The 12662-nt window shown below is 61.3% G+C and overlaps 1 protein-coding gene across 1 annotated transcript; it reads right to left on the reverse strand.

Annotated features, from left to right (window-relative positions):
* Positions 1-475: 475 nt before the first annotated feature.
* GPR37L1 (G protein-coupled receptor 37 like 1) lies at positions 476-5232 on the reverse strand (the record flags this gene model as incomplete). Its single annotated transcript, XM_082295971.1, has 2 exons — positions 476-1288; positions 4555-5232. The coding sequence occupies 2 exons, from the start codon at positions 5230-5232 to the stop codon at positions 476-478; spliced, it is 1491 nt and encodes a 496-aa protein (XP_082152097.1).
* Positions 5233-12662: the final 7430 nt, after the last annotated feature.

The raw sequence follows: 12662 nt of genomic DNA on the forward strand, positions 1-12662 counted from the left end.
TTACTGGTTTATTGAGCTCATACAGGGCACGGCTTGAACCTGTGGGATATGGCCAGTTGGACCTTCTCCTCTTGGGGAGGGGCTGGCAGGAGGGGAGGGGGCAGGAGGAGGGCAGTTTGTGTTTGCTGTGTCCTCTGTGAGCCATCACGGCCAGCCTCTGTGGTTTCAGGTAAGACCTTCCTGGCACAACACCATCTCCAGAGCAGCAGCCCCACGGAGCCCGGCCAGGCAGCTGGGACAGGAGGGTGCTGCTGTCCTCACTGACCTTTGGGCAGAGGCAAGAGGGTCACCAGTGTAGCCACGGGGACTGGGATTTCAAGCCCCACCTGCCCAGTGCTGGGTTTGAAGCCCACGGCACAGCCCCCTGATCTGTCTCTTCTGCTTGCTCCATGTCCAGACATGAGTACTAATGGCAAAACAACGTTTGGTCTTGGGAGGAGGTGGTGAAACGATCGCTACAGCTCCCCAGTGGCACTTAGCATGGGGTGCCCAGGGCCAGGAGGGGTGGGGGAGTCTCCCGGGGCTTGTCGAAGAAGATGGAGGAGGACATCTCGGTTTTGAGCTTGCTGTCAGCGCTGCCCTCGCTGGAGGTGGTGTCGGGGCCGCAGCCCTCACAGCAGCAGCAGCAGCAGTCCATGAAGGCCTGGCCCAGGGGACGACAGAGGCACAGGAGCAGGACAGGCGTCACGGAGCACTTGAAGAACAGGAAGAACTGGTTGATGAGGTTGAGCAGATCCAAGGTCTGCTTAGACATGTCAGGGGACATGTAGGCCACCACGATGTTGCAGACGTTCTCGGGGGTGGTGCAGAGCCCGTAGATGACGGTCAGCGCGATGATGGTGCAGTTCAGGTGGCTCTCGCACTGGCCGTGCTTGGTGCCCCGGCACTCGCTCTTCTTCTCGGTGCCGCGGATGCGCCGCGTCACCAGCTGGCAGCTGACGGTGAAGAGGATGGGCAGGCAGAAGTAGCAGCCGAAATACCACCACATGCGAGCGTTCTGGTAGGTGAGCACCAGGGAGTAGATGGACTCGGGCAGGTTGGACGAGGGCTTCATGGTGCAAAACTCCGTCACCCCACCGGACACGGGCGACGTGTCCTGCGCCAGCTGCCAGAGCAGGATCTCTGGCACCGACAGCGTCATGGAGCCCACCCAGATGACGGCCAGCTTGGCGATGATGGACTGGCACTGCTCGATGGGCCGCGTGCTGGCCTGGGGGCTGGTGGCTGCGTGGAACCTGTCGATGCCCAGGGCACAGAGGCTGAAGGTGGTAACTCCCAGTGACGATACCTGGTGAGGGAGGAGGCAGAACAGGTGGGCCCTGCTGCAGGGACATCACAGGGGGCTGGGGTCTACCAGGCTTGGGGCAAACCCCTGGCTACCTAAGACCACAACCTCTCCTTCAAAGCTTGTAGGGAGGTCACAGCCTGTGGCTGCATCCCAGGGTTTTGAGCCACTTTTCTGTGACTCCTGAAAGGTTTTGAAAAATGTCCCCCAACCCTCAGTCCCTGCCCAGCTCCCTTTTCTGTGGAAGGGAGAAGTTTAGCTGGATGTCTGTCTGTCCATCCAGCCAAGGTGGGAACAGCAGGATTGTCTTTCAGGCTCTTCCTCTATTCTGGATGGCTCTTGCAGAGGAGAAGCAGGGACCCTCACACCCACCAGCACCTTCCCAGGGTTCCCAAGGCCTGCCTGGACAGGCCAAGTGAGTTGAAGGCGCTCTTGTCCCAAATCAGCTTGGGGCAATTTCCGCTGCATTGAGAATAGCAAGAAAAACATCCTCTTTGCCAAAGGAGGAGGCCAAAGGAGGGACAGGAATCGCTGTGGCTCTGGGAGGGCTGGCCAGGCACTGGTCAGCATTCCCAGTCCCAGCCCCAGAGCTGGGAGCCAAGTCCCACAGCCCTTGGCCAAGATGATGGCAGAGTCACATGCTGGTGCCCCCAGTGCTGTGGCCATTCCTGGCTCACGAAGCCATCAAACATCACCCTGTGCTGAAAGACCTTCCCAGCTCTCAGGAAACCTCCCAGGGCTCCACGTGGTGCGTGGGGAACAGCCTGGAACACTGCCCCCCCGGTCCCCCAGCCATTTCCTTGGCCCTGGGCTGGTCTCTCCAGCAGCTGATGACCAGAGTGGTGCCAGCCCTCAGCAGCACCATCGCTTATGCCCAGCAGCATCGCCCCAGACACAGAATCAGGACACCGGCCCAGCACCAGCATTCTGCACCCAGCACCACCTCCCAGCATGTCCCAGCTCCTCTGCCCAAAGCCCAGAGCCAGCCTGGGCACCCAGCACCCTGCTCTGCCCCACAGCCAGCACCCAGCACACTGGACCTGTTCCCTGGCTGGCACCTGCAGCCCTCGGCACTGCTGTGCTGCTGCCTCCTCCCCCTACAGCCTTCACAGGGTGTCTCTCTGGGCACCCTTGGTCCTGCAGAACACCCATCTCCAGTGCCCTGGCAGGGATGTAGCTGGTGGCAGCTGGTCCCCAGCAGCCCCTGTAACCAGCTTTGCTCCCAAAATCTGGCTCTGTGCCAGAGCACTGAGCCGCTCCAGAGGATAGATCTGCTTCTCACTGCATCCATCCAGTGGCCCGAGCCACTCACAGTCCCACCAGACACGAACCCTTGGTTCCCCTCTCATCGCTGACCCTCTGCTGGGGATTTGGCTCTGGCCTGGCTGTGGCTCCCAGCCAGGCTCCCTGCAGCTGGGTCCCAGGTGAAGCCCTGGAGCCTCTCTCTGCCCATGCCTTGGGGGCTAGGAGGGCAGTGTAGGGCTGGGTGCTGGGGGGCAGAGCAAGGGTAGCACGCTCGTCCTTCTGCAGCACCAACATCCCACCAGCCCTGTTCCCTCCTGACTCCTCTGGGACCGAGCTGTCCCAGGGCACCCTGGTGCTGCTGAATCCCTGCACCTGGTGGTGCCACCCTCAGGGTTCTCTCACGGGGACAGGGAGCCCATGAGCAGCAGATCCTCCTCAAGACAGGGTCTGTTTTGGGGACATCTCCCTTCCCTTCCCTTCCCTTCCCTTCCCTTCCCTTCCCTTCCCTTCCCTTCCCTTCCCTTCCCTTCCCTTCCCTTCCCTTCCCTTCCCTTCCCTTCCCTTCCCTTCCCTTCCCTTCCCTTCCCTTCCCTTCCCTTCCCTTCCCTTCCCTTCCCTTCCCTTCCCTTCCCTTCCCTTCCCTTCCCTTCCCTTCCCTTCCCTTCCCTTCCCTTCCCTTCCCTTCCCTTCCCTTCCCTTCCCTTCCCTTCCCTTCCCTTCCCTTCCCTTCCCTTCCCTTCCCCTCTCTGAGTCCACCCAGATGCAGCGTTGGAGGCCTGAGGTGGAGGACAGGGATGGGGTAAACTCTCCATTTAGTGAGAGGATGGGGTGGGACACCCGTGGAAAGGAGCAGCTCTTGCCTGCTGGGCAGGGACACAGGGGAGCAGGGGGGCTGCAGGGCTCCCCCAGCAAACACCACATCCCCGTGCTGGGCTGGGCTGGGCTGCTTTGGGGCTGTGCTCAGTGGGACACCCCAGTCCATCACCCTGCACCCACAGGACCCAGTGGCATTGCTGGGGCTTCTAGGGCTGTGCACAGGTGGGGACCCCGTGAGCAGCCAGGGACCCCTGCACAGCTGCAGACCCTGCCCAGGGGCACCGGGGCACGCACAGGTGATGTTCTGGGGCACGCACAGGTGATGTTCTGGTGCCAGCAGGGCACACAGCAGCCGGGACCCCTGAACACTGGGGTGGGTGCTCAGGGGGAGGGGCAGGTTCTGAACCCCGTCTGGTCTGACCAAGCCTGAGAGGGTCTTCAGCGACCTGGCACTGTCTCTAAGCTCTTCCACCCTTTGATAGATGGGGTGCTGACCCCAGAGAACAGCCAGGCTTGGTCTGTCTGTCCCACCAGGGCACGGAGGGGCACAGCTGGACCCCAAGGTTCCCTTGAGGATGGGAGATGAGCACAGCAAGGGTTGGTTTCCAGCACCAGAGCAGCATCAGGCCAAATCCTGCCATCTGGGGCATTTTTGCTCGTTCTACCATCCCCTGTCACCACAGTCCCTCTGGCCTTCTCAGTGGGTGCCTGGCTCTCCCCGAGTGTGGCCAACCTGTCACACGTGGGGTTTGAGGACAAACACAGATCTCAGGTTTCCACACCTAATTCCTGGGCTGGTCCCATTCCAGTGCTGACCAGCACTGTCCACCTGCAGCCCCCTGCCCCTGGACCATCCTCAGCAGCCCCCAGTGGCCAGTTTCTGGGCCAGCACACTGCAGGGCTGAGCCCCCAGGCTTTGGGGCATCAGGCTGGGACAGGAACAGACAAATGGAGGAAGTCCCTGTGCGGGCTGGAGGAGGGTCTAATGGGCTTTTCCCAGCCCTGGCAGCATCAGTGGTGGCTGCAGAGCCTGAGGAATGGCCTGGGACCAAGGGAAGGTCACTATGGGGACTGTCCCTCGACTCCTTGCTGTGCCCCACAGTGGGGTGTCTGGCCACCAGGCCACCAGCAGCAGGCACTGCCCCGGAGCAAGAGGGCAGAGAGGAGTTGAGTCCTTGATCCCTGCAGGGACCTGTGCAGCCCCTTACCTCCATGAAGGGCACGATGCGACAGGACATGTCCCCCAGCAGCCTCTTCTTGGTGATCTCGTTGAAGATGACTACAGGCAGGCAGAAGAAGAGGATGAGGAAGTCCCAGAAAGCCAGGCTGGCCAGGATGGAGTTCCAGGCACTCTTCATGTAGTAGTTGTGCCACACGATGCACATCACGGACAGGTTCCCGATGATCCCCACCGTGAAGACGATGAGGGACAGGAACATGACAGCGTAGGCGCTGTAGGAGCTCTCTGTCACCGGGTACAGGGGGTTGTGGATTTGCAGCCGCTTGTCAGACACCGTGGTGAGGTTGGCTCGGGGCTCTGACCTGTCCCTGTCCGTGGGGACCCCCGGCTGCTGCTCCGACGGGTCCGTGCTGGATGGCAGCAGGGCCCTGGTGGGGTGCAGGCTGGCGGAGTTGAGGGGCCGCGGGAACTCCACGCGCACTCCCGGCACGTACTGCTGCACCGACTTGGAGTCCTCCTCCGTGCCCCGGCGCAGCCGCTCCCTCATCCCCTGCACCTCCGGGATGTCCCGGGCAGCCGTGGGCAGCGTCCTGCCCCTGTCCGCACCCTGGCCGTGGGGAGTGCTGCCGGTGCCTCGCATCCCCGCGGCCCCCGGGGCCAGCAGCAGCAGCAGCAGCAGCAGCAGGAGAAGCGGTGGCGAAGGCATTGTGCCCCCGCGATGGTCCCCGCACCCTCCGGGAGCGCGTGCGGCGGAGGCGGCGCAGCCCCCGGGGCTGCTCGGGAGCTGTGTGCGGGCGCAGCCGCTCGGTCCGGCTCCGGCCGCGGCTCTGGGCGCTCGGGGAGCGCTGGGCAGGATAAAGCGGTGGCGGGAGGGGAGCCGAGCCCTCTGCTGGTCACCCACCGCCCGGAAGATGGGACAGCGGCCAGACTGGGCAGGTCCACATCCCCCAACGCCCACCCCAGCATTTCCCTCAACATCCCCCAACACCCCCCCAACATCCCTCAGCATTGCCCAAACATCCTCAAACCTCTCCCCAGCATCCTCGCAAATCCCCCAGTATCCCCAAACATTCCCCAATATCCCCCCAGCATCCCAAAAAAATCCTCCAACATCCCCAAACGTCCCTTCAGCATCCTTCCCCCAGAATACCCCACCACCCTTCGACATCCCCCAGCATCCCCCAGTATCCCCCAAGTTTCGCCAATATTCCCCAACAGCCTCAAGCATCCCCCAACAGCCCCTGAGACCAGGCCAGGTGAGGGATGCCCACAGCCTGGCACTGGCCATGGCCTGCTGAGCTCAGCTTTTCCCATGGCAGGTGTTCCACTCTCTCCCTGGAGCAGGCGGAACTCAGGAGCCTGAGGGCCGGCACTGGGCACGATGTGGCACATCCCCTGCACACTCAGCCTGGGCTCAGGACACCCTCAAATGGCCAAACCACCCCCCTGGGGATGGGGGGCTGACAGGGCTGCCCTTGGCAGGAGGAAGGATGAGTGACTCCAGGTGATGCTTCTGGCGGCAGCGCGGGGTCAGATCTGCTGGCCTGGTTCTCCCAGGGTTTGCTGCTGCTTTTCCTCCTGACTCGCCCTCGGGACAGCGGTTTGAACAGAACTGGGGTGCCTGACCCCTGTATCTGTGACTCCTCCCCAGACCCATAAGCTCTCTCCCATACCCATCATCTCTCCGTCTCCCGCTCCTATCCCCATATCCACCTCCTCTCCTCTGTCCTAGTCTCCTGCTCCCCTACTTGTTATCCCTCCCTGCACTGTCACCCCTTTTTTCTCTGCCTGTGGGACTGAAGGGCCCAGGGGATCCCTCTGGGGACTTGCCCCGTGGCATGCAGACAGCCTGTGGGGGTGGATGTCTGCCAGGCCTGGAGCTGCAGAGCTGCCCCACACCAGGGGAGCTCCAGGAGTGTGTCCCTGTCCTGCCCAGGGCAGTGGCAAGGGCCAGGACACCTCAACCCTGGCAGCCAGCAAACCCCAGCTCCTCCCCACCTGGGACCCCACTGCCACATCTGTCTGGCACTGCTGCCCCTGCCTGAGCCAGAAGGGACAATGGGCTGGCATCCCAGAGCACTGGGGGACAGGGGCCTCCTGCTGTGTCCCTGGGAACTGCGACAGACAATGCCACTGAAGCCAGAGCAGGGAATCTGAGTCCTGGGACTCAGAGGGTGCTCCTTCCAGGGGAGTGGGTGGCTCCAGATGGCAGGACATCGCTGACAGGGCTTTTGTGGAGGGATGTGGGACGTTGCTGACAGGTGCTTTGGTGGTGGGATGCCTCCTGCTCTACTGCAGTCACATCGTGCTCAGCTGGCACTTGGTGCTTGGCCACTGCAGCTGGGCTGGCAGAAGCTCTGGCGGGGGCAGAAGGAGTGAGTGTCTGCTCCCAGATCAATGGGCTCAGTGAAGCACAAGCCCTTCACCACCCCTGCACTGGAGCCGTCCCTCGGTGTGGGACAGCGTGGGTCAGCCGCGGCCACAGAGCTCGGAGGCACCGCGGCAGCCCCGGCCATGCCCAGCTGTGCCCAGCTGCTCTCCCTCCCCACACTGCTTCTGCAGCCAGGTGCTGCTCCCTGACTCTCAGTAACATTTGGACTTTGGAGCATCATTTGGAAACTTTCCATGAGAAGAGGAGGGTTTTAGCTCTCGCTGGGCTCCACGGGAGCAGACGGTGGCAATGTTCGAGGTCTGGCCCGCGTGGGGGAGGCACTGCTGCCTCCAAGGGATCCCTGGCCTGATGCTGGACGAGCCTGACTGCAACAGAGGAAGGACAGCTCAGCCTGAGCTCACTGCCAGCCCAAGGATCTCACAGGACTCCTGTGTGCTTCAGGTGCTCTGGCTGCAAGGACTGCAGGGCATCTGTAAAAGTTCACATGACAACCTCAAGGTTCATGACTGCTCCGGCCTTGGTCCACTGCCCCATACCTAAAATGAGCCACGGATCTTCCCTAGTGGAGAACAAATGCCCAAAAGAGCTGAACTGTGCCCAGTTTGAACGGGGCACAGTGCTGTGCTCAGGCATGGGGGTGCCAGGAGAGGCAGGGCAGGGGCAGCTTGGCCAGCCAAGCACAAAGTCAGGTTCACTGAAAGATGAATAACTTGAACTTGCTCCTCAGCAAACCCCCAGTGGTGGCCCCAGCTCCCTCTGCAAAGGTCAGGCAGGAGAGGGGGTGGCATCAGTCCCCATATTCGGCTCAGGGAGTGATGACACTGCACCTTGGCGAGGCTTGGGCAAAAAACACACTGTGCCAGGGGCCAGGATGGGCAGCTTGGCAGCCCCCAACATCCCCTGGACATCCTCCAACATCCCCCAGCATCTCCCACCTTTCCCCCAAAATCTCCAGCAACACCCTAACATCCCCCAGCATCCACCTAAGACGTCCCAGCATCCCACAGCATCCTCCAGCGTCCTTCCAACACGCCCCAGACCGCTGAGCAAGGCATGAGCAGAGGCCAGGCAAGGCCTGGGGCAGGAGAGCAGCAGGCTGAGGTCTTCCCTCAGTGCCCACATCAGCTCGGAGGAGGGAGCCCTTGGAGCGCAGCTGTGGCAGGTGCTGCAGCCAGGTGTTCTGCAAGGAGCCGCAGCTATTTTTAGTTTCATTTCGTGGTCGTTGCACAAAGGCCAGGCGTTGTCATGGAGCTGCCTGAAGACAACAGCAGAGTTCACTGGGGCAAGGTGACACTTCAGTGGCACAGGAGCGACCTCGGGCTGGCTCTGTAACCCACGGAATCGCTGCCTCTTCGAGATTCTCCTCTTCCTTCCCTCCCTCTTTCCAGAAGCTCCCAGCCAGTGAGGCTCCCTGGCTGTCACCAAACCGGGGGCCAGACAGCAGCCCTGGACACTGTTTGGGAAGGGCACATTTATCTTCTCCAGCCCGAATTCACAGCGGGGTGAGGCTGTTTCCAGGGAGATGAGTGTGTGTTTTGCAGATGTCTCCTGGGAGGTGCCTCCTCAGAGCCCAAGTATTCCACTGTGACCCAGGAGAGGTTTCTTCCTACATCCCCCCTTCCAGATATTTCACTCAACCCTCTGTGTTTTGGACAAGCCTGCATAAAAATCACACACTACCTCCATCCATTCCCCAGTCCGTGGCCCACAGGTACATCCCCTCAGGAACACATCCCAAACACTCTGACAGAACAGGGACACGAGGTCAGGAGCGTTCCTGAGCCTGCACTGCACCCCACCAACTGTCTGCCCCACTCCGAGGTTTTTAAAGCTGTTCCTCTGGGGCAGGGCAGCTCTGCTGTAGCCAAGGGCAGATATAAAACCACCTGGCAATAGCTCACCCCATCCCCCATGTCCATGTACCCCCACGGCTCCCCAGGTGCTGGGGGTGGTGGAACAGGGACACGTGTGATCCCACTGGTGGGCTCTTTCTCCCTGTCTGGAGGGGATAGCGAGGGTGCCAGCACCAAAACACCAGGGGGAGGGGGTGGGCACAGCTGGGACCCCCGATCTCTCTGATGAGTTTCTCAGACTCCCTCCTTGCCTCTGTGCTCTCCTGCTCCAGCATCTCCCTCATGGAGGATCCCAGTGGGGTGAGCTGTGCCTGGTCCCTCTGCCCTGCTCACTGACTGGGGGATTTCTTGGGGGAAGGTGAATTTCTCCATGCCACTTGTTCCAGTCCAAGCACAGAAGAGTGGCTGAGATGGAGAAAGTCTGGGCAGCAATAAGGCAGCAGTGCCTGCAAGAGTGATGCTTGTGCTGAGATGGACAGTGGGGTGGGCTGGAGGGATGGACAGTGGGGTGGGCTGTGGAGGTGGACAGTGGGGTGGGCTGTGGGGATGGAGAGTGGGGTGGGCTGTGGAGATGGAGAGTGGGGTGGGCTGTGGGGATGGACAGTGGGGTGGGTTGTGGGGATGGACAGTGGAATGGGTTGTGGGGATGGACAGTGGGGTGGGCTGTGGAGATGGACAGTGGGGTGGGTCACCTGAAGGCACATGGGGCTGTCTGTGTGCAGGAGGAGGAGCATCTTTGCCAGGAGGTGCCTTTGCCAGTGATGCTGAACTGTTTGCCTTAGGCTGGGAGGGCAGCAGGGTGGCAGGGACAAGCCACCCTGTCCCCCATGGCGTGCAGCACCCCGACACCCTGGCACTGAGGCTCTTGTCCATGACCTCAGGCTCCTCTTTGCACGGCCATCATACAGAGCACCCTCACACCGAGCTCTGGGGATGTCAGAGCCGTCCAGCTCCTCTGCTCTTGGCAGAAGCACGTCCCTTATCAGACCCTGACAGCGAGAGCAGGCCCAGCATAGCTCAGCTCCCCAGAGCCCTGCAGGGCTCAGACCCTTTCACCCCTGCTCTGTTAACGAAAACGTCTTTTTTTCTTAGATCAGAATCCATGTCAGAACCCTGTGAGGCTTCAGCTGGCCTTCTGGAGAGCTTTGGTGAGCTGCCAGGGCTGCCACGAGCTGTCTCTGACGGCACACAGCAGACCTGTCCCGGTAGCCTTGCAGAGGTGGCGGGGGGCACTGCTCGAGACCCTCTCCACCCCCTGCTACTGCGTGAGCCCCTCACCCCATGGCACCTCTCCTGCTGGAGAGAGTCAGGGCACGTGAGGCCCAAATACCCCGTGGGAGGAGGAAAAGTTCCCTTTTGTTTCCACCAAACAGTCCGGCTGCGGGAACAAAGCAATAACCAGGCTGGTACACGCCTGTTTGCCCGGGAAAGGAGGGACAGGGCAGGGAGGGGACACGGTAAACACAGACGGCTGGTGCAGGTAACCCAGCGCTCAGACGGCTGCTGCTGGAGGGCAGCACCACCGAGGAGATCCCCAGGGCTGCTGTCCCCCCTCGTCCCGAGGGACAATACTCTCCAGTGATTTTCTAGCCCTCCCACAGGGGGCTGAGGCCAGCCCAGTGTCTGTGCCAGCCCCCGTGTTAGAGGTGCACAAAGCTGAGCCTGCCCCACTCAGCCTGGGGGTTCCCCTCAGCGTCCCCGTGGCACCGATCTCGCACCCTGCCGGGCTCCTCCGGGCGGTGGCGATGGAACATGAGAGGAGACCACAGGGGCTTCCTGCAGAGGCAAGGATGGACTCAGAGGAACTCGTCCACTCCAGTCCCAGGCTCTGTCATTGCTCTCTGCGGGGACGGTGTGCAATGGAAGTTGGGGCTTTGGGGAGTGAAGCATCCTCAGTGTTTGACCTGCACACCACGGTGCCAAACCAGGAGCCAGGACAGGCTCTGGAGCTGCAGTTTCTCCTGCCCTGCTCCCTGGAGGTAATGAAAAGCTGCTCCCATCCGACCATGCCCCAGTGCACTGAGCTCACTGCTGCCAGCACTGCTGGAGTGAACTCGCAGCCCGTGGCCTCCGTGGTCTCCTGTGGGATCCCAGCTCTGCTCCCATGAGCAGGTTCCCCAGGAGCCACGGGTGTAAGGCACGACAGGAACACTCAAACCCATTCCACAGCGGTAGAACCAAAAGCACAGTGGGATTGTCCTTGAGCCACAGCAGGAGGTGAGTTGCCAGGGCTGCCTCCAGGGAACAACCCAGGGACATCCAGGCACTCCGTGGGTCGGTATCACACGTGTGCAGGGGAGCGTTCCCAGCTCTGTGAGCAGGGGCTGCTCTTTTGGCTCGTTGGGGTGGTCACGTAGGGCTCCAAGAGGAACTGAGAACCCACAGCAAGGTCAGCTTAGAGCACAGGCAGTATTTTCCTGTGGAATTAAACAAGCAATGGTCTGGAAACAGCAAAAGGCCATTGGGACAGGCCCTGAGCTCTCCCCTTTGGTGGATCCCCCTTGGTGATTTACCTCCAAGTTCCCTGTAAATGCCAGGGAAAAGTCACAAAAGCAAAAATGGGACTTGGAGCAAAAGCTCTCCTAAGTTAAGTGTAGAAAACAAACCATCCTCAAGTCCACTACCTTTCCTCTGGGATGAGTATTTGGTTTCTCCATTTGTCTCAATTCAGTCCCTCTGGCTCTAGCAAAAAATCCTTCATCCTGCTGTGGGTAAACCTCATGTTCCCTTGCTGCTGTGTCCCCCCCCCCCCCCCCTCTGGCCATCACACACTGTGCCCAGGGGCTCCAGCACTTTGTGGAGCTTGGGTTTGGCTCACAGCTGCACGGGGGTGCAGCAGCAGCTCCCCTAAGCCCTGGAGCCACCCTGGTGAAGGTGATACACTCCCTCTGTTTCTAGCACCACTCTCAGGGTGCTTTGGCATCCCTGGCTGCTCTCAGTGAACCCCAGCACCTCCTGCAGCCATGGGGGTCCAAGCCCAGCTGGCCATAGTGCACACTGAGGCTCCAGAGAAACACGGGAGGGGTCTGGGGGAGCTCTGAGAGCAGAGAGTCTGTGCTGGGTGACTCGTGCTGGGGCTGCCATTCAGCTGGGGGTGGCAGACTGGGTGACCTGTGGCTGCTGGCCAAGGCACCTGTGGAAAGCAACCTGCACACAGAGCTGTGGAGCCCTGAGCCAGGCACAGAGCTGGTGCCCAGCCATGCTCTGCCCCAGGTGTTCCAGGGCTCTGAGCAAAAGTCAAGGTGATTTGTGCTTCCCAGGAATACTGCCGTTTGTGTTTGTGCTTCCTCAGAACGCTGCGAGGAGGGAGGTGCTGCGTGGGCAGTCTGTGCTTTGTGTGCTTCTCAGGGCCACGGACACACCCCAAAGGCTGCGGGGCTTCAAGGCTGGCAGCGGGTGGACCAGTGCCACCCCCTCCTGTGGGGTCTGTGCCCAGCGCAGAGCCAGGCGGGCTGGGAGCTTTGGGAGAGGCTGCGGTACATCCAGAGCTCCGTGTGTGCCGTCAGCCCTGCCTGCACGGGCTGTCAGACCCTTGGGGGTGGTGAGCACAGGTCTCCCAGCTGCAGGGGTTCTATTGAGAGACCTCCAACCCATATTCTTTGTCTCCTGAGTGGCCTCTTCCGGCTGCCCCACTTCTTGCCCTCAAACAGACAGTTCACCCACTCCATCCTGACCAGATACCGCCCATCCTGCACCCACGGGCAGCACCTGACCACAGCGGCCAGAGTCTGATGCTGTGATGTGCTGAGTGACCCCAGAAATGTGTCTGTCCATCATCTGCCAGCAGACTCCACAGAGCCTGTGCCACAGCTCAGCCCCTCCTGTGGGGCTGGGTCAGCACCAGGGGCTGGGGCAGGGGGGACTGGAGGCTCTGATGCCCAGCAGTGGCTG

Source organism: Coloeus monedula (genome assembly GCF_965178545.1).
Source record: "Coloeus monedula genome assembly, chromosome: 23".
Taxonomy (NCBI): domain Eukaryota; kingdom Metazoa; phylum Chordata; class Aves; order Passeriformes; family Corvidae; genus Coloeus; species Coloeus monedula.